Here is a 22,403-nt window from a genome sequence, read left to right on the forward strand (position 1 = left end):
ATGAATTTTTCTCAAAACATTCATCATGATGACCATCCTGGGTGCTTTTAAAAAAAATTGCTGAAATGTAAAAAAAGGAAAATAGAGAGTTGAAATTGCCCTGTGTCTTTCATACTCTCACATGATTACACACGCCCATGTGGAAAGTTCTCAGAGGCTGCCCTTGAACACAAGCGTACACAAAAACCTGAATGAGAGCCAGTTCCAAAGCCACGCTCGAATCCCCCGCGGAAACACTACAAGCGTGACTCTCCCCGTGAGAGCATCCACACATGACGAACAGCAAGAGCGCTCGCTGCCTCTGAAAGCTGAGCTCAGTTCCCTCAGGTGACCTGGTTAATGAGGCAAGGGCTACATTCTAACAGTTCTCCACAGCAGATGCCTGGGCTAGCCAGGGATCCTCCTGAGCCTTACAAAAGAACCACCCAGATTTCTAAATTTATCCTGCCTCGCCTTCTATTGTTAGCGGAATGTTCGGAGGAACTTCAGCCAAATTTCAAAGTACGTTTGCCACCTAAAGGACGTTTTTCAGAAAGGCTTGTTTTTAAATGATGGCACTGTTACCATCATTTGACACATTCTTCAACCTGCCGCCACCCTCCAAGTAGGCTTCTATAGAACCCTTCTCTGGAGAGGATCTTTTCTTCCCTCTCTTTTATATTACATCCATTGTGCCAAGCTAGCTTTGATTACTGATTTCTGCGTGGATAATATATGAGATGTGTGTGGTATATGCGTGTACGTGTGCTGCTGTGGTGCCCTGTGCACACACCTGCAGTGGCTCAAGCTGAAGATCTGGGGTCCTCCTCCATCATTCACCTGCCTTGTTTTCCTTGCCAGGGAGTCCCTTACTGATTCCAGAGCTTGCCAGTCATGCGCCCTGGTAATGCAGTCTCTGATCACCACAGGCCTACAGACCTGTATGGCTAAGCCCAGCTGTTTGGGTGGGTTCTGGAGATTTGAACTCAGGAGGTCTCAGGCCCCCTCATGCTTTCTCAGGAAGGGCACTTAACTAACAAGCCACCTCTCCAGCCCCTAAGCCAGACTTAAGAGCACAGAATGAATTTTACACAAATGCATGATTCCACAACAGCTCCCCAGAACCCATGTGAAAATCAAACGCCAATCATGGTGTATGCATTGGTAATCACAGTGCTGGAGAGGCGGAGACAGTATGACTCGTGGGTCTCACTGGCTAGCTATTCCAACAGCATCAGTGAGCTCTGGGCTCAGTGAGAGACCATGTCTTGAAGAGTAAGATGCAGAGTGATTGAGGAAGAACTCTGAAATTGATCTCTGGCCTCTGAATGCATATGCCCACACAGACATGCACATACGTGCACCCACACACATACACATGCCTCTCCCCCAATGAATGTCAGGATATGTAAATATAAAATGTGAACACACTGGCAATGAGTAGTTTCATATGTAAAGTTGGTTGGGCCATAGTCCCATTATGCAATCAAACCTGCATCTACACGGAGCTAGGAAAGTGCGTCGTACGCATGCCTAAAGTCTAGAAGGGACAACCCTACGGCAGGGACTTCCCGAGGTAATATGGGTAAGCTGGTCACTCAGCACAAAGCCCTTAAAAGCACAGCAGGGCCCATCTAAAGAAGAAAGTCCAGTGGTAGACAGTAGTAGCATTAGCTCACGCCTGCCTGCAGTATCAGCTCTCTTCCAAAAGCTTCCACGTGGATCTCTGAGTTGTCTTGCCTATGTGCACAATGGCACAAGCCAATTCCTTACAGCAAATCTCTTCGTGTACATCCCCTGATGGGTCTATTTCTCTGAATGAACCCTGACCGATGCAGTTTCTGTGAATGGCTGATACGAGCCCTGGGAGAAACAGAGCTGCAGATGCTGGCCCGTTGAGCAACCCCAGACCCAAGAGTGGCTTGGGAATACAGGGTCCAGAGGAAATTTCCTTGGGGAGAGGAAACAGAGATGGGACCTTCAACACAAAACAACTGGTTGAAGCCCTTTGACAATTTCTGAAAGTCAAATCTCAAGCCAAGTCAGGGTCCTCTTAGCCGGCTGTATTCCTATGCACACCCCCATTTTCTAGTGTATATTTGTCTCTGAAGAAGACCATAGTGGGCTGTGCTAAAGCCAAGAAAGTCAAACTGAACACATTTAATCTCAATGATGAAACGATCCCCAAGGTGCCAAGGATATGTGTGGACTAAGCAAGGCAGCCTGAAGGAACTGAGCCAGGCACAGGCCAACCAGGAGCCCAGAGGAAATGTGCTCTGGGGAAAGAGGTCAAAGAGACCTTTATCCAAGTGCAGTGCATGCAAGGCCTAGATCCAAGTTTATGAAAAAGTTATTCACAACACGTTTCGCTAAAAAAAAGACCTTTGCTCACCTGACCTAATGCCCCAATTTGCTCTAAGGTTAATTCAAAGTCCTGTTCTTATAATCGCAATTAGGGGTCTATGGCCACACCACTTTGAATGTGCCCTATCTTGTCTGATCTTGGGAGCTAAGCAGGGTCAGGCCTGGTTAATACTCAAATGGTCATTAGGGGCTCCATGCTAGAGATCAAAGGTACAGATGGCGTCATAGTTCTGTCTTCAGGTTAGGCAGTGTGGCTTTCACCAAAAAGGCTCCAATTTATTATTTGAAAGGGTATTATGACTAACATTTATAGAGCTCTTTATCAAGTACCATATATTATTTAAGTTTTTTAAATGCATTATAGGGCTGGAGATGGCTTAGCAGTTAAGGCGTTTGCCTGCAAAGCCTAAGGACCCTGGTTTGATTCTCCAGGACCTACGTAAGCCAGATGCACAAGGGGGTGCATGCATCTGGAGTTCATTTGCAGTGGCTGGAGGCCCTGGTGCATCCATTCTCTGTCTCTCTCACTCTCTACCTCTTTGTCTCTCAAATAAATAAATAAATGCATTATAGACACCACTTACTAGCTATATGTTCATACACATGTTGACATCTTTGCTTGTCTTCTCACATTAAAGAAGGTAACAATAGCATCTACAGCCACAGGTCATTGTGAAGATTAAGTAAAGTAACTAGGACATAGGGCACACTATTTAATGTTTATTAAATATGTACACGTGTGGGGCTGGGAAAGTGGCTCAGGTGATAATGTCTGTCCAGCCTGCACAAAGCCCTGGGTTTGTTCCCTAACACTGTAGAAACCGGGTATGTTGGGGCACATCTGTAATCCTAGCACTGAAGAGATGGAGGCAGGAGAATCAGGAGTATAAGGCCATCCTCAGCTACACGGCCAGTTTGAGGCCAGCAGGGAATATGGGAGATTCCGCCTCAAACTCTCTCTCTCTCAACAGGCCACAAGGGATGTCTGGCAGACCTCGAAGTTGATAGGCCATGATTCATTCCTCGGTGGGGGAGACCCATAGCTTTCTTGTCCAAACAGACAGAAAAGGACATAAGAAACTTTCCAAGGGCTGGATTAGTATTAGCTCCAAACAGCAGGTCTGACCATCATCCCATAGCCTATATTCCCCCAGAAACTATAAAATGTTAAGAGCAGATTCCCAATGATAAACATCAAAGGTTTGGACCTGAAATGAGCTATCAGCACTGCCGGCTTCTGCCAGGGGTGGCATAAGCCCATGTCACTTACCACCTAAATGGGACAATGACGACTCCCTGACATGGTGACATTAGCAGCTTACATGTGCATCAGACGCCACAGGCCATCTAGGCAACAGGTATTAGGGAACTAATAGTAAAAATATAGTTCTGTCTGTGCACAGAAATAATAAAAGTTAAAGGGAGTCCTTCCTCCCTTATAGAAATCAGGAGTCTCTAAGACAGAAAATGAGATGACAAGGATTTGAGATGGGAAAACCACACGGCCTCAAATAACCTGTACCCAGGAAGGAGTTGGGCCACCCTGCAGGTGCTTCCTGAGATGGGACGTCAGGCCAGCTGTGGGACCCGACCACAGCACCCGCTTGCATGTAGGTCCAGCCAAGCGCTTTTACTTCAGCCTCCCAGAGCCTCCTGGGGGATAGAGCTTTCCTCCTTCCCACTACATGAAAATAAAACATTCTGCAACCTCCCTTAACAAAACACTCACATTCCCCCCACCACCACCACCAAACTGGTCTCTGGAGGTTACCTGCCATGGTACCCATGGCATGAGAGATTAACATTTGATACAATTGCCCAGTGCTTGCGAAGGGCCGAGGCATCCGATTACCAGATTAGCCTTGCACAATAAAGCCTTAAGGGATGCCATGGGGCTCCACACAAAGAACCGCCACCCTCGCCTCTGTGAAAGTGAGTTTATTTAACCTCAATTTGCTGAATGAAAGCAAAGCCTTCACAGACATGACACAACACGTCCAGTCAGAGCCAGGAAAAGTCTACGCTTGCGTGACCCCTCCTGGACAGGATGTCTTGCTCAGGAAAACACACCAGGGCGAACCTCCCAAGGGCTCCAGGTCACTCACCCACTGGCAACATCCCCCACCTTCCTGCAGTGAGTTAGGCTAAATCCTGGGGAGTTGTTCAATGTTAGGGAGCTTTTCAAACCTTTCCTGGACCAGGTTTTGCAGTTGAAACTGACTGGAATTTCTCCAATATTCTCCTTGCCACAGTGACATTTAGGAAGTGCTTTCTTACCACAAAGGGGCCAGAAACTCGTTCCTAGGAAATATGGTAGTTGACTGACCCCAGCTCATGAGAGGATCAAGCCCTGTATAATTAAGGCTCTTAGGGACAAGCCACAAAACCAGCAGATAAGCAGTCTCTGGAAAAGAAACGCATGGTACACAACCACTTGGAATCTCCTCAGGACACAATGAGTCATTCCACCAGAGACACTGAAGAGAACCACCACCAGCCTCGAAGCGTTTATTTAATTTGCCTTCAAGAAGAGAATTTATTTGGTGAAAGACCTCACTGCAAAACCCAAAATGGTATATCCAGACCCATACAGAACATGGGGGTGACACTTTCAAACCCCGAAGAGTATGTGTGTGTGTGTGTGCGCGTGCGCGTGCAGGACCTCTGGCCCTTCTGCCACATGCCCCTCCCCAAAGTGGGCCTCGTAGGGACACCGCCTCAGTTCACATGCAAGAGTAGAATTGCATTTTCCCTAACTTCCAGGATACAAAGAAAAGGTACATTTGTACACACACACACACAAAAAAAACCTCAGCTGTTCAGATGTGATATGTATGCCTTTAATCCCAGCACTCAGGTGGCCAAGGTAGGAGGAACACTGTGAGTTCGAGGCCAGCCTGAGACTGCAGAGAGAATTCCAGGTTAGCCTCAGTTACAATGAGACCCTACCTCGAAGAAACCAACAAAGAAAAAGAAAAATCTCTGCAACTCCCAAATTCCTAACCAGCTCTGCCCTATAGAAGGAAGCTCCCGGAGGCCAGGCCACTCACCCCTTTCCTCCACGTTTCTATGGTCACCCCAATTCAAGAGAATAGGGAGAAAGACTGACTGTTGGAGGCATGAACAAACCAGGCATTCCAGCGCTGTGTTTTTGTTTTTGTTTTTAAGTGTGCCAAAGAAGGGAATGGAAGGTATTAGAAAAGAAAAAAAAATCCAGATTTTAAAAAAATGTAACACAATAGAACACAGATTTTTAAAAATCATTTTATTTATTGATTTATTTAGTGGGGAGAGGGAGAGTGTGTGTGTGTGCCACAGCTTCTAGCCGCCGAAAAACAAACTCCAGATGCATGCACCATAATGTGCATCTGGCTAACGTGGGCCCTGGAGAATCGAACCTGGGTCCTTAGGCTTCGCAGGCAAGCACCTTAGCTGCTAAGCCATCTCTCCAGCACTAGTACACAGAATTTTTTAAGGTCCCTCCTCCACACGCAAGCTTGAATGTCTGAGTTATTCACAGGGCCTTTCTGGACGTTTCGTGGAAAGCAATGGAGGCACACGCGTTGTGGTACAGGCTGAACGGTACCCTTCCAGGGGCAGCTCGAAGCTTACATCTGGGGCTGGTTAACAACTGATTGGAAACTCAGCCTTTGATTTCCAGTTAAATATGAGGCCCAGGCAAACAAATAGCACTTGTTTTTCACCAAGCCTTGTCAGTCATCCAGGCTGCAGCACAGGCCAGAGAACGGCTTGTGGTTTGGTGGCAGGGGCCCAAAATATTTGGACTTTTTTTTTCCCCCCTCCAGTTTAAGTAAAAGGAATAAACCAGATTTTGGCAAGCATGACTATTTTTTTTTCAACCACCCCTCCCCCTGCCTTGGAAATGCAGAGCTGTTTTTAAATATTAAGCATGTTCCTGGTATTAATTTACATCTTTCATTAGGATTAAGTTTTGATTTGTTTTTAATCCAAAGCCAATAGCATAAGGTTTGGTTTCTTTCATTTATTTCAACTGCCCTGCCTTGATATTTACTTGGATTTGCTGAAGACGCAATGTTCATATTGCCATTTTCTGTTTCCAATTAAGTTGGGATATAATATCTAGCAGTTGTATTATCAAAGAATCAGAGAGTTTAAAAGCTGGGAGAAACTTTGGAGATCAGCTAATCCAACTCCTTCATCTTAAGATGCAGGAACCGGAGCCTGAGTAGATGAGTCATTTTGAATAATGATGTATATCCAGCTAGTGGTAGAGGCACAACTAGTAATCGGGCTTAACCAACACCCAGGCTAAGAAGTGAACAAAACACAGAAACCAGAATTAACCTTGGAGTTACCAGATAAGATACGAGACATTAGATGGGAGAGATGGCTTGGTGGTTAAAAGTATTTGTTCTGCAAGTCTAACGACCAGTGTTTGACCCCCAGAACCCCCATAAAGGCAGAGGCAAGGAACAGGCATCTGTAATTCCAACATACCTATAGCACTGCTATGTGGAGATAAGAGAATCCTTGAGCTTGTGGGCCAGCTAGTCTGGTGTTCCATTTGCAGCAGCTAGCAATGAGAGAGTCTGGTTCAGACAAGGTGAGAACCAACACCTGGAGCTTGTCCTCTCATTTCCACACACGCACCATAGCACACGTGCACACATGGATGCACACACACACACACAACACCAAGTTAAATGTCTCACAAATTGATAATTTATTTTATTTTGTTGATTTATTTTAGAGAGAGAAAGAGGGAGAGAGAGAATGGGTATGCCAGGACCTCCGGCCACTGCAAATGAACTCCAGATGCTTGCACCCCACCCCCCTCTTGTGCATCTGGCTTACGTGGGTCCTGGAGAGTCAAACTGGGATCCTTTGGCTTTGCAGGCAAATGCCTTAACCACTAAGCCATCTCTCCAGCCCACAAATTGATAATTTAAAAATTTTTTTTAAACATTTTTATTTATTTGTGTGTCTGTGTGTATGGGCACACCAGGGTCTCTTGCCACTGCAACAAATGCCAGTCCAGCTTTACATAGTTGGCAGGGGAGTTGAACCCTGGGCTTGTATGTTTTGCAATCAAAAGCCTTTAACCACTGAGCAATCTCCCCAGCCTCTGCAATAGATAATTTATTTTGGTATAACTATGTCTAAAACATTACATAGGCATACTAAGAAAACTATTTGGCATTTATCTGAAATTCAACTTCAACTGGGTGTTCAGTATTTTAAAAATATTTTTATTATTTATTTGCAAGGAGAGAGAGAGAGAATAGGTGTGCCACAGCCTCTAGCCACTGCAAACGAATTCTGGATACATGTACCACTTTGTGGCTTTATGTGGGTACTGGGAAGTCGAACCCAGGTTGTTAGGCTTTATAGCAAGTGCCTGACTGCTGAGCCACTCTCCAGCCCCATTTAGTATTTTTTAATTTTTAATTTTTTGTTTTTTGCAAGGTAAGGTCTCACTCTAGCCCAGGCTGACCTGGAATTCTCTTTGTATTCTCAGAATGGTCTCAAACTCATGGTGATCCTCCTATCTCTGCCTCCCAAGTGCTGGGATTAAAGGTGTGCGCCACCACACCAGGCCCCATTCAGTATTTTTATTTGCTAACTCTGGTAACTGTACTTAGAGACCACCATTCCCCTCCTTTCCACTTCCCCCAGCCCCCAAAGATACACATATCCACATGCGTTTACTTTCTCTGATTTGAATGATGATAAATGGCTGGGAAAACAGAAAGCACAGAATAGTATTCTCACAAGAGAATGCAGTTGGAAGAAGCTACTTATTTCTTGAGACTTTCCTAATCTTAGATACCTGTGTTTTCTTTATGGACATCCAAAATGGCCAAATTTAGTATAAATAGGCCAGCTGTGGTCTCTACTCCAGGCATGTTATGTTAGGAGATGTCAAGCATTAGAGTCTATTTTTTTTCTTTATACAGAGTATCACTGTGTGTAGTACAAGCTGACCTTGAGCTATTGATCTTCCCACCTGTACCTCCCAAGTGTTGGGGTTACAGGTGTAACCATGCCAGGCTGCTAGGGTCTCATCTTGAAAATTTCTGTGTGCCCTCAGCTCCAAGTCAGTGGTCCTCACAGGAGATAGTGCTCAGGATTGGAATGCAAATTAACAAAGTTTTTTTTGTTTGTTTTTTTTTTTTTTAAAGGAAGAAGGAAAGAATAGGAAGAACGAAAAGAAACAGAGGGGAGGGGAGGAGAGGGGAGGGAAGGGGAGAGGAACAAATGGAAGGAAAGGAAAAATTCAGGTACATGGACTAACTAAAGAGATACATTTTAAAACCTAGTTTAGGACTGGGAGTGCAGATCAGCAACAGAACACATGCTTAGCATGGATGAGGCTCTGGGTTGGCAGTCCACCTCCACCCAAGCTTATTTATTAATTTTTTAAAAATATTTTATTTATATATTTGAGAGAGAGAAAGAAGCGGAGAGAGGGGGGCAATGAATGGGGCACACCAGGGATTCTACCCATGCAGATGAACTACAGACACATGTGGTACCTTGTACATCTGGCTTATGTGGGTACTGGGGAATCGAACCTGGGTTTGCAGGCAAGTGCCTTAACCACTAAGCCATCTCTCCAGCCCCACTATTTAAATAGATAAGGTATAAAAATCAATAATTTATTTACTTATTTCTTTTAGTCATGCCCAAGCATGATTCCAAAATCAAAAGCTGGCCCTTGTACATGCTAGGCAAGCACTCTACCACCAAGGAGCTACGTCCCCTGTCCCTGCATGAGCCCTTTTAATGAGTATTACAGTGAGGTTTTCTTGATGTATCATACCACAATCATCACCCTTTTCAACTGTACAATTCAGTGTTTTCAGCATAATCTCAAAAACAGTGTGGACTGGAGAGATGGTTCAGTGGTGAAGGCGCTTGTCCATAAAGCCTAAAGACCCTAGTTCAATTTCCCAGTACCCAAATAAAGCCAGATGCACACAAAGAGATGCAGGCATCTGGAGTTCGCTTACAGTGGCTGGAGGCCCTGGTGCGGCCATTCTCTCATTCTTTTTTATTTTTGTTTTTATTTATTTTTGAGGTAGGGTCTCACTCTAGCCCAGGCTAACCTGGAATTCACTCTGTAGTCTCAGAGTGGCCTTGAACTCACGGTGATCCTCCTACCTCTGCCTCCTGAGTGCTGGGATTAAAGGTGTGCGCCACCAAGCCCAGCTCATTCTCTCATTTTTTCTGCTGGGCAGGGTGGCACCACCTCTAATCCCAAAATTCGGGAGGCTGAGGTAGGAGAACTGTTGTGAGCTCAAGGCCAGCCTGAGACTACATAGTGAATTCCAGGTCAGCCTAAACTAGAGTGAGACCCTACCTTGAAACAACAACAACAAAAAAGTATAGTCTATTTACCACTATGTTAGGCCTGAACATTTTCATTGTCTTTTCTCCAGATGTCACAGACCCTCATAAGTATTCAGGCACCATCCTCCCCTCCCATAGGCCACTGGTGATGACGCTTGGGCTTTCTGACTCTAGGGATTTGCCTGTCCTGGTAATTTCAAATAAAGAGAATCACACAGATACATACATAGTCTTTTGTGCCTGGCTTCTTTCAGTGCTTTCAGGGTTTATCCATGTTCCAGCATAAGTCAGAACTCTTTTCCTTTATTGTGGTCAAATAATAATAGCTCATTGTATGGCTAGATCTTCATTTTCATCCATTCATCAGTTGAACATCTAGTTTGTTACTGTCTCTTTTTTTTATTTTTTATTGTTTTTGCTATTATGAAAAATGGGGGCTGGAGAGACGGCTTAGTGGTTAAAGAACATGCCTCTCAAACCTAAGGACCCAGGTTCAATTCTCCAGGTCCCATGTAAGCCAGATGCCCATGGTAGAACATGCACCTGGAGTTCGTTTGCAGTGGCTAGAGGCCCTGGTATACCCATTCTCTCTCTCTGTCTCCCCCTCCCCCATCTCTAATAAATAAACAAATAAAATAAAATTTTTTTAAAAAGAAAGAAAAATGGCGCTTTATATATTTTTAGACACGTGTTTTATGTTATTGCTCCCCTTGTCTATGTCCAGCAACATGTATCTGTCCGTTTCATCACAGCCACCCTAGTGACCCTTGTACAGGTCAGAGAAGCACTCTGCCAGCTGAGCCACAGCCTCAGCCCTAAAGAAAAGATGACTTTTTATCTTGGTTGCACTGAGAGATGGCCTTAACCTATGAGTACCCTCAGGACCATCTACATACAGTGCAGACACGTGTGTGACTCATCATGAGACATTCTTCACCCATTCCCAACTCCTAGGTAGCCACAGCCGCTTGACTTGCAAAGAAAATCCTTTTCCCCATGCTGGACATGATCTTTTCCTGTGCCATGGAATCAGGAGGAGAATTTGACAAAAAGATGCCTGTATGAGACAGTATTAAAATCGAGTGTCTTTAGATTATTAAAAGTGAATACCAGGGGCTGGAGAGATGGCTCAGCAGTTAAGGCACTTGCCTGTAAAGCCTAATGACTCGAGTTCAATTCCCCAGCACCCAATGTAAGAAGCCAGATGCACTAAGTAGTGTATGCACCTGGAACTCATTTACAGCGGCTGGAACCTCTGGTGTGCCCATTCTCCTCCCCCCCTTTCTTTCTCTCTCTCTCCTTTCTAAATCTCTCTGCTCACAAATAAATAAATAAATATTTTTAAAAGGGGAAAAAAGTGAATACCCAAGACATTGTGAGTTACATAATTATGCAAGCATGCAAGCTTTCTGTTTTGAATTTGGACAGTTGTAACAATGTCGACCTCTCAGTTTATTAAAGGTAGAAGACATGAACTTTTCTCACCATGCGATTTAAGAAAAATAAATAACTATCAAAGTATTCTGTGACTCTTCCTGAAAAGTAAAGGCAGCTTAGAGTCATGGGAACCCTTCAGTGAGTATTACATGTCAAGAGAACACAAGACACGTGTATCGTAGACTGAGGGTCAAGGGACTCATCCTTTCTCTCCACTGCAACAAGCTCACTGGAGAACATGGAAAGGAATGATGAAAATGAGGAAGCCATTTCTGGAGCATCCCGAGGCCTGACTTTGCGTCAAACAATTTAGTTATCTCATTTTCCAACTCTGGCTTCTAACTATATCAAATGGAGCGACACGATGTGCTACCATACACTGTCTACCCATCACTGGCCCTCTGCTGCCAGCCCTGAGAAGTGGAAGGCGATGATGAAATTCACCTCAGGCCTCAGGAGGAGGGCAGGGCTGCTGGGCTGGACAGAGAGCTCACATGGCCTGTTGTGCCCTGCTCTGAGAACCTGAGGGAAGAGCAGGTGTTCTCACCAAGTCTTCCAGCCAAGAAATACGCAGATGGGAGGAAATCACTTTCCCTAAAGGAAGCCTGCTGGGGGTATGAAAGTCCTGGAACTTAAGCCTATGACTTTTCCCACTGCTGCCTCTCCAGGGCTTGTCACTTCTACTTTATAACTTGCTCTGCAATCTCCTTACATGGGATTAACTCCAAATAGGGTTGATAATAGGTTGTTTACTGAAACTGTCTCCTTTTTTATTGTGTATTTTAAACTAATGACCTAGAAGCGGTTCTTACAGCTACTAAGCAAAGTTAAGTAAATAAACAAAGATACTTTCCCCTAAAGCCCATAGAGTGGACTGAAGAAGGCATCCAAAAACCCAGTAAGCACAACTATGACACTGATGGCCTATGCTGTTCAGCTGGACCTACCGCCCAGGGAAATGGGAGCCAAGACCAGCCAAGTTAGTTATTTTATCCTTACAAATGTTAATTCAACACTCTTCCCAATTGCCCTTTGCTTTGGCTAATGATAATAATAACAGAAAAGAAAAATGTCTATGAATTTACCAAGACAAATTTACTAGTGGCAAGCATTGTAGAAAATATTTTATATGGAATTTCCTTTTAATCAAGATAGCATCCTTCTGGTGCAGGAAGCCATCACTATTCCCAAATTATAATTGGGAAAAGTCAAGTCTACAAAAACAGATATATCCAATTACTGCTCGGAATCAAACATCGATAGAGATAGTCTTTGTTTATGACCTCTCTTTAACTTGGCCACTGAGGTAGCTAGTAGCCTCACATAGCTACTGAAGACTTCCGATGTGTGGCTGAAAAATGGAACTAGATTTTTTTATTTTATTTATTTTCAGTCCTTTGGATTAAACACAGAGCCTTGCACATTCTAGGTAAGCACTCTACCACTGACTCAGCCTTTTATTTCGCTGTTTAAAAGTTTTGAGAGAATCTCACAAAGTTGCCCAAGCTGGTCTTGAATTTATGATCCTCTTGCTTCAGCCTCCAAGTAGCTGGGGGTACAGGCCCATGCAACCAGGATCAGTTTGCATTCTTTTAAAAGTTGAATTGGTTTAAATAGCCATTCGTAAGGAGTTCCCATAATACTGGACCATTCTGATCTAGAGGACTGATCTAATGACTGAATGTACACTTGACTTTATGATCATGGACTTAAGTCTTACTCTCATAAATAATTTTAATTATAGAAGATTGATGATGAGGAATATGAAGGGAGTCAAGTTAGCATACTACATATGATATGGGCCACAGCTAAGCCTCTTAGTTCCTTATCTATAAGAACGTTGTAAGAATTAAATGAGATAAAGTATGAAAGCCCTTAGTGTAATTCCTGAAATGTGCTAAGTACTTGATAAATGTCCTAATGATAAAATCATTACTTTTCTGGCCTTTTAAATAAAGAAGAAATGAGTTGAAATTCTAAAAAAAAAAAAAAGGCCATAATATGTTTTTGGTAACACACACCACCATGCAAACAGGTCTTTTGAATTTTTAACTGTTTCATTTTTTAAAATTTGTTTGTTCATTTATTTATTTATAAGCAGAGAGAGAGATATAGAGAGTAAAATAGACAGAGAGAATGGGCATGTCAGGGCCTCCAGCCACTGCAAATGAACTCCAGAACATGTGCCACTTTGTGCACCCGGCTTTATGTGGGTACTGGGGAATCAAACCTGGGTTGTTAGGCTTTGCAAGGCAAGCACCTTAACTGCTGAGCCATCTCTCCAGCTCCTCAATTTAAAATTAATTCATATACACAGCATTGCTGTCAGTATACTACAAAGAGCTCTAGTAAACTCTAACTAGCTTCACCAATTTTTAACATGTTGCCACATTTGCTTTATTATTCTGTCTATACACTGTATTATTCTGAACAATTTGCCCCTTACCACTTACATATATTTCTTAGTAAGAAGGATATTCTCATATTAAGCAACAGTGCAGTTATTGAATATAAGAAATACAGCATCGATATAATACTTTAATCAGCAGGCTCAACTCTAATTTCACCAAATGTTCTCAAGATCTCTATGGCAACTGCCCCACCTCCCAATAAGATCATACATCTTTTTAAGCTTTTTAAATCTTGCACAGCTCCTTTGCCTTTCTTAGCCTTTTATGACTCGCTTTTTAAAGAAGACAAGACTGTTTTTCTGTTTGGTTCTATCTAGTGTTGCCTCATAGCTGGATCCAGGTTGCATTCATTTCTGGCTAGAGTACTGTATTAGCAAAACTATGTTCTTTCTCAACGCTCAGTTGTAGATCCATCTGCCCCATATTGGTAATATTAATTCTTATCACTTGCTTAAAACTCTGATGGCTATTCCCCACTATTTATAGCAGCCACATAATATTTTCTCTTCCTTAATTAACAAATAACTTGTGGGAAAGTAAATTTTAGAATATTGAAATTATTGGAACATTAAAATATTAGAGTATTTAAGGATTTGTTAATGATCCCTGCTGGACCTACTGTCACTGTGATGGCTGAAAAGGGACTTTCTAATCCCCTATTCTTTTCATATGCATTTACTAACTACTATTTTATTATAAAGAAGTGTTTAACCACCTCCCCTCTTAAAATTTATTTACCTACCCATTAACTGCATAAGCTATGGGTTCTTACTTTATTCAGTGGGTACCTTCAAGTTTTTGAAAATAGTCATCAAATGCAAGTGGCAAAAAACTAGAGATCTAGACTAAACTCTTTACTGAGGAAAAGTAGATTCACTAGACAGAAACAGAACTACTCAACTGAGGGCACTTTTCATCTTAGATACCAGTTGGTAAGAGGGTTACTAGCCCAAAGCTCCATAGTGAAGATTCTTGCATGAAGGTCTCGCAATAGACAACGTGACTTATCACTACCACGCTGCGGGGCTGCTCATCAACAGACATGATGTCATACCCCAAGCATTCCATCCAAACAACCCATCTATTGCTCCATGACTAGCAAACTTGAATGTTCTGGCAAACTCAAAAAGACATGATTTACAAATAGTAGGTAATATTTGGACCATTCTGCAAGGGCTGGGCTCCAGTTTTTTTTTTTTTTTTTAATAAAATACAAATGATTTCATTTTGGACTCACTGTGCCACTTTCTCAACAGACAGTTCCTCGTATCAGAAGCAAGGCCTGTGTTACATACAAATAGGAGTGGGCTTGTGCCCATTTATTCTATAGTCACAGGCCACACACCGAGTGGCTGGTTACAGTCTAGACAGTGCCCTTCATGTTCTAAGGGGGACCCAGGGGACCTAAGAGCAGAGGTTGGTGCTCAGGCCACACAGAGTATGATTGCAGGTCCTGCACCAGATCCAACCCTCCAACCATGAAACACATGTGGGTGTCTTCTGCTTTTGGGGATTAATTCTGGAAGGCTTTCCTATGCCATCCAAATACCACCCCCCCCCCCAGTGCATAAAGAAAAATGTAATACCAAGGCTGAGGAAATGGCTTAGCAGTTAAAGGAATTTGCTTGCAAAGCCTTCCAATCAAGGTTCGATTCCCCAGTACCTATAGAAAACCTGATACAAAAAGTGGTACATCATGCATTTAATCCCAGCACTCAGGAGGCAGAGGTAGGAGGTTCACCATGAATTTGAGGCCAGCCTGAGACTACATAGTGAATTTCAGGAAAGCTTGGGCTAGAGCGAGACCCAACCTTGCAAAATCAAAAAAGAAAAAAGGTGTCACATATGTCTGGAGTTCATCTGCACCACCTGCAGCAATAAAAAGCCCTGCTGCATGCACACACACACATTTGTGCAAATAAATATCCTACAAACCAAAAACATAACATCCTTTAGTATTATTTCAATGAAAAGAAATCTTTTCCCAAAAAACTGTACAAGCTGGGTGTACAGCACTGGGGAGACTGAGGCAGGAGGACTGAGAGTTTGAAGGCAGCCTCAGCTACACAGCAAGCTCCCGCCTCAGAAAAACAAAACCAAAAAGACTTTCAAAATGCATGGGTTGCTGGACATGGTGGCATGCGCCTTTAATCCCAGCACTCTGGGGGATCAGAGGTAGGAGGATCGCTATGAGTTCCAGGCCAGCCTGAGACTACACAGTGAATTCCTGGTCAGTTTTGGACACAGCAAGATGCTACCTCAAAAAAGAAAAAAAAAAAAAAAAAGAATAGAAAAGGGTCACTATAACTTTGCACCAAGATTTGTAAGAGTTTTAAACACTTACCAGAAAAAGTCTGGAGACCCCGGTGGCCAGTCTCTCTGTCTTCAGACGCCAGACCAAGGGCTGTGGGGAGTTGAGCAGGAACACAACAGGCTTGTGATGGATGTGGACGGAGGAGATGGGGTTCAGATGCAGAGTAACCTAGGAGGCAACAGAAAGCGAAGACAAGTCTCAGAGTTGGTCTTCCACACACATCGCTTAAAACAACTCTGGACACTTTTCACAGCTCACTGTTAAAAGGTGCAAGCTGGGCTGGAGAGATGGCTTAGTGGCTAAGGCGTTTGCCTGCAAAGCCAAAGGATCCTGGTTCAACTCTCCAGGACCCACATTAGCCAAGTGCACAAGGGGGCACATGCATTTGGAGTTTGTTTGCAGTGGCTGGAGGCGCTGGCATGCCCATTCTCCCCTGCCCCCAAATAATAAAATATTTTTTAAAGGTGCAAGCTATAAGCCAGTTCCTGATCTATGAATATGATCTATGAGATCAATCTACATGATGTCACCAATACTGGGCCATTGTCTTACTATCTAATGGATATTTCATATGGATAAGCCCCACAAGTCTCAACCATAGCATGGCTCAACTGCTAAAAATAGAAGACAAATAAACAATGCGTTCCCTCCCCAAAATTGGTAAAGAAGGAATAAAAATTACATTCCCTCAGTCAAATGATCCTTCAAGTCAAGTGACTGAGCAGAAATCAAGAATCTCCAAGAAATGGGTCTTCTCTCTGAACCTTCAGAGAAGCGACTTTCTTCTCTCCCAGGTAGGTTCCAACCTCTACAAAGTGAAGTGAATTCTGCCAAAGAGAAGTGCCGAAAGAGAACAACAAGGGTTCTGCCAAGGGGAGCTGGCAATGACTTCCTCACCCCAGCTACTCGCACCAAGGGGTTTCCAAAGAAATGAAGGCCAGAAAGCACACAGAATGAACAAAGACTTCCAAGACCAGAGAGGAATACAAGGAACCCGCACAGGGAACCAGTGTTCCCCTCTGACAGAGGACTATTGTACCACCACCCTCCCCTTATCATTATCAACATCATCAAAAACGACCTGTGAGCTGGGGAAAGTTAACTTGACAATGTCATTTCAGGCACAGAAGCCAAGGTCAGTCAACATGAAGCCAGGCAAACAAAAGGGTATGTGAAGAAATACTCCCTTGGTGCTTTCATATCAACATGCATCACTCCTGGCTTTCTCCACTAAGGGATGGAGCAAGTCCTAAGAATCACATACTTAACCAGACAGGGTGAACTTGCCAAAGATCCCCATAAAGCAATAAGAGTGGGAAAGAACAAAATGGGTCGTTGTCCAGCAAGGTACAGTCTGAGCACTCTGCTGGGAAAGATGATACCTTCACCATCACCCTCCTGAGGACGCAGTGGTCTAGACCTATGATCTGAGTGTGGAATCTTCAAAGACAAGAATACTGAAAGCCAACGAGTTCACAACTTCCTCCCAGCTGCCAGTCCACTTTAATCTCAAGGTAGTTCTGTCTTCCTTTCTAAGGGCAATAGACACTCAGCATCATTTACTGGAGTACACAAGGTCATTAATAAACAACGTACCAAGCTTGACTCATCATGAAAAAAATCCATGCTTTTGCATATGGCACACTCTGCAAATGTCAAGAGAATGCTTTAATTCTCTGCATTTCAATGTCATGAAGTATGTGATTCTGCACATAATTTTCACCCTAGTATATTATAGTATCTTGTTTTTTAAGTATTATGTGTGTACAACTTCCAAAATAATTGTAGAAAAAGATATGTCTTACACTTAATATTGTTCTAAACATATCATAGACAATAAAAATATTGGTTCACTACAGCAAATCTGTAAATTTTATATGTTGCTTAAAGGTTAAAAGGGGCTAAAGATAGAGTAAGTTCAAAAGGATTGAGCTAGCTAATTTGCAGAAAAGCACAAAAACATAAGCAAAACACCAACTACCATGAGCTATTTCTGCACACAGTTTGGATCACTTTTAGATTTGGCACAAGCACAGTGCCAAATCAAAGTACTAAATGAACTGTGATGTCAACTACAGCTACAGCAAAATCACATGTTCCTTGGTTCTGCAGACACACAACACATTCTGCAGTCGCTGTCTGCATCTAGAAATAAACAGACTGATAACACTGAACATGAGAGAGAGGCTGCAATACCAGAGCCCACAGAGCCATAGGCTGCACCATGATCTGAACAGAGAGGTGCAGGCTACAGAGAGCGCACACTGAAGAGTGAGGAAAGGAGACACAGCATCACGACTTGTTCATGGGCTTGAAAGATTGCTCAATGGTTACGGGCACTTGCTTGCAAAGCCTGTCAGCTGGGATTCAACTCCCCCACACAAAATCTGATCCACAAAGAGTGGTACAAATGTCTGGCCTTCTGTTTGCAGTGGAACAGACCCTTACACACACACACACACACACACACACACACACACACACACACACATATATATAAAAGAAGAATACCTGAAAATTGCAAAACAACATGAACTCTCAGAATAATAGCAAGTGTCAGTAAAAGGTTTCCCCATGGCCTTGTTCCTCAAGTGTCTAGTGAATACCATAATGGTGATGTTATCCCTGCATAAAGGACACCAGGTCTTTCTCTGCTTTGCGGTTCTCAGATGTGCAATTTTTCTTAAAGCTACCTAAGTATGCAGAAGTTTGGATCAAAACATTCAATACAAAATAAATATGTGTCTCAAATGAACAAGAACTTTTTTTAAAAAAAAAAAGTGCACGGAATGAGAAGATATATGGGACAGATATTGGTGCTCAGGTCCAACATTTTCCAGATGGTGTAAGTGTCAAGGCCTGGCCCAGACAATCAAGGCAAAATTTCTAGGAGGCTCAGCTCTCTGAGCCTTCCTGGAAATGGCTCTTTCTTCAATATGTGGCAGTGTCTGGCCAACATGAAATTCTGACTCTGGCACACAGGTTCCAGGCAGAGCCTCAAAAGCCACTCGGCATAAAAGAATTCACATTATGGTTGGGAAATTAAAAGAAAAATACTCCTTACTGTCTTTAAAAAAAAAAAAAGCTTATTTGTTGGGAACAAATTGTTCTGTAAGAACTGGCTCACCTAATCCCTCAGCAGTCCTCCTCTTCCACGTTTCCTCCACGTGAGCAAACCTTTTTGAAGGGAAGATAGAGACAACCAAAATAACTAGGAGAGGAAGGTGGTGTAAACGCTCCCAGGAATGTGGGGAGAACATTCCCAGATGTCTCAAAGAATCACGGGCTGAGTTGTCAATTTTCCTTTTGGCTGAAGACATAAGAAAAAAGATAAAGGAGAGGTAAGAGAAAGAGAAGGGAGGAGAGGAAAGGAGAGAAAGAAGCGAAGATTATATAAGAGCTTCTTTCTGATTCGCTGTAGCTCAGGAACAACACCACTTACAAACCAGATATGCTGTGCATGCCTGGAAATCCCAGCACTCAAAAGGCTGAGGCTGGAAGACCAAGAGTTCCGGGCCAGCCTAGGCTACACAGTGAGACCTGGTCTCAAAGAAACAAAAACGAAGGGCTGGAGAGATGGTTAAAAGCACTTGCTTGCAAAGCCTGGCAGCCTGGGTTTGATTCCCCAGGACCCATGTAAAGCCAGAGACACAAAGTGGCACATGTATCTGCAGTTTGTTTGTAGTGGCAGGATGCCCTGGCACACCCATACTCATTCTCTACCTATCTACCTATCTATCTGGTTGTCTGTTTCTCTCTCTCAAGTAAGTAAGTAAATAAATAAATAGCCAAAAATGAATGAATGAATGAATCATGCTAAACTTTTCATGGTTAGGATGCTCATGGTAGTGGTCTGAGGTAGCATTCAGCAAAGAGATATCCCATGGAGAGATATGACAAATGGTATGGAACAATTTCTAACAAATCCAGACAGTAGTTTTCAGAGTTGACTCCCAGTCTTTACCACACATGAAAATATAAATAACAGCTTCACAAGTCACAGAAACTGAACGTAGGAGTGATGCAAGCTGGGAAGGAAGGATCGGGGGGATAATGGGGAAGCCTCCCAAATGAAAATGCCCTATACCAGGGGCTTCTTTGTTAAGCTTTGGGAGTCACACAGCATTTGGGAAGTAAATGCAAGTATGACTCTCTTACACACACACACACACACACACACACACAGAGAGAGAGACAGAGAGAGAGACAGAGAGAGAGAGAGAGACAACATCTCATGTCACATAAAGTTTGCAGACATGATTAGGGAGACACCATCCATGGCAGGTCCCATGACCTCCAGGCTAAGTACCTATAATGCAGGTAAATGAAAAGCAGGAACATTCTAATGGCAGAAAATGGAAGCAAAATGACCCCACCTAATTAAACTACAAACCATACTTCTGGTTTCAGCATGCCACCCTTCCAGGGAAAACGTTTAATGGATGACAATTCGCAATTACTCCCTAGAGTTTCTGTAGCCTCTTCGTCCCCATATTCGGAACACACGCTGGTCCACGAAGCCCAGGCCGAGTTCCTGCTCTAGCCACGTTTGTGTCAGATGTGCTGAGGGCTCTGGGCTCCCAGTGATGTGAGAAAGCACAAGCGAATCAGGTCTGTCGCATCCCATATGTCCCTCACACCTCAGGGATCCCTCCTGTAGGAGGAGGAATGCTGACTGCACTGATGGGTTCTCTGCTTATGCCAGGTTTTCTGTGAACTTCGACAAACGTGCTGGGTGTGATTTTACAATCAAATTCAATGCAATTATTTTCTGAGTAGTTTGTCAGAGACTCTCCACACAACTTTGTCCACAGTTAAGGTCAACACTAAGGAGAGTGCAGCTTCTGAGTGGTAAGTCGGCCTTCTTGGTTTCTGTTTGGTAGGGATTTCCTGACTCATGCCATCACCAGAAGAAAAAAAAAAAAATCACAAGGGCAATTTTCTGTGAACCTTGAGATAGTGAAAACCTCTGTGTTCTCTCATGTCTCCCCTCTACCTCCTCTCTTTCTTCCCCATCTTGTTATTAGCTCTCACTGGTCTGGTACTTAATATGTGGCCCAAATTGACCTCGAACTCATGGCAATCCTCCTGCCTCAGTCTCCTAAGTGCTGAGATTCCAGGTGTGGGCCACTATGCCCAACTGGCATCTCCATTTCCTAAGTATTATTACATTTGATAAGAAAATATGTATTTGTCTCAAACTCTGTAAATCAGTTTATGAAAATGAATGACATGCTCACAGAAAGGAGGAATTTCTATGGATATTTATGGAATATTTGTGGAAAGATGCCATCTGAAAATTGTTTTAAATTTCTTGGAATTCAGTCTAGATGCAAGACATTCCTATCGTAGAGATTTCAAAAGAATTCTTACTAGTAAGACCCCTGCTCCTGAAGTTGGTTCGAACAAACAAAAGCAGAGTAAACAGAACTATATGAAAGCTTAACAGTTGCCCATTTCGGCTAACATGTCTGAGGTTCCAGCATTTCTGACTCCTAGAACAGCCCTATGGACCCAAACAGCAATGAAGTCATCCAAGACACAACCAGGGAGACTTCTATTATCTAAACCCAGACCAAATAATGCTCAGAAATGGATGATTCAATAATCAGTTTACACTAAGCTAGATAAGAAAAAAGAACTCCAGCAGCGTGCCTATAACAGATCTGTAAAACCACAGGCTGATCTGTATAAACTTATGATCTGTCCCCTCCACAGAGGTAAGAAGGCATCACTTGGCAACCATGTTGGCATCCTAACTGACATCCTAAATCTTGATCTCTTGGCACATTACACAAGAGACCAAAGCACCAACTCATCCCAAGACACTACAGTCTCATGGTGAAGCTGATGGTTTGGCATGGCATTTGGTAAGTCGCTGTAATAGTGTATTAAAGGATATTCCAGTCTGAAGAACCTACTAGTAGGCATCTTAATTACCACACCTGTCTGTCACCATTGGGAACTGATATATAAAAATATCATTTAAATATTCTTAGAGGGGTAGATTTGGAGCTTCTTTAAAATGTCCTTTTAAAAGTTCTTCAATTTGACTGCATTTTAAAAGAAACAGCAGTTAGTTGCTCTGGCATGTAAGGTATCCTGATCTCATAGTGTCCCCATTCCACCCCAAGAAGTCGTGGGATCATCCTCCCTGGTCTAGGGAAGAACTGGGGTCAAAGACTTCACACTGTGATGTCAGAGGACCTCAAGCTCTTTCCCAATGGTTTTGCCATGAAGGCACTTGCTGTGCTGAGAGGGACACAGTCCGCCAATTCCCAAACTAGGTCCAGCCCGCTCCCCTCCCCCCGCCCTCCGCAACAAAGACACGATTCTGGATTCCCTGGGAGTCTCTTAAAATAATCTACTATAACCACACAAAAGAAAAAAAGTATCCTAAAAGTCTGAAATCTGATGCAGAAATAAGTCTGTCTTCTCTGCTCCATATTTTGAATGCCCTGGAAAAATCCTGAGAACTAAATATGGGTTGGGGGTGAGGGGCAAGAACTCATATAAACAGAAGAGTATTTATGAAACTATAGGTCAGGACCCTCTGAAGGGGT

General features: G+C 43.2%; 1 protein-coding gene across 1 annotated transcript in view; it reads right to left on the reverse strand.

Annotated features, from left to right (window-relative positions):
- Tgfbr3 (transforming growth factor beta receptor 3) overlaps positions 1 to 22,403 on the reverse strand; it is a 226,714-nt gene that overhangs the window by 71,421 nt on the left and 132,890 nt on the right. Inside the window, exon 4 of the mRNA XM_045138245.1 lies at positions 15,871 to 16,008. Within this exon, the coding sequence (XP_044994180.1) occupies positions 15,871 to 16,008 (138 nt within the window). The remainder of the gene's footprint in view (positions 1 to 15,870; positions 16,009 to 22,403) is intronic.

Source organism: Jaculus jaculus, chromosome 19 (genome assembly GCF_020740685.1).
Source record: "Jaculus jaculus isolate mJacJac1 chromosome 19, mJacJac1.mat.Y.cur, whole genome shotgun sequence".
Lineage (NCBI taxonomy): Eukaryota > Metazoa > Chordata > Mammalia > Rodentia > Dipodidae > Jaculus > Jaculus jaculus.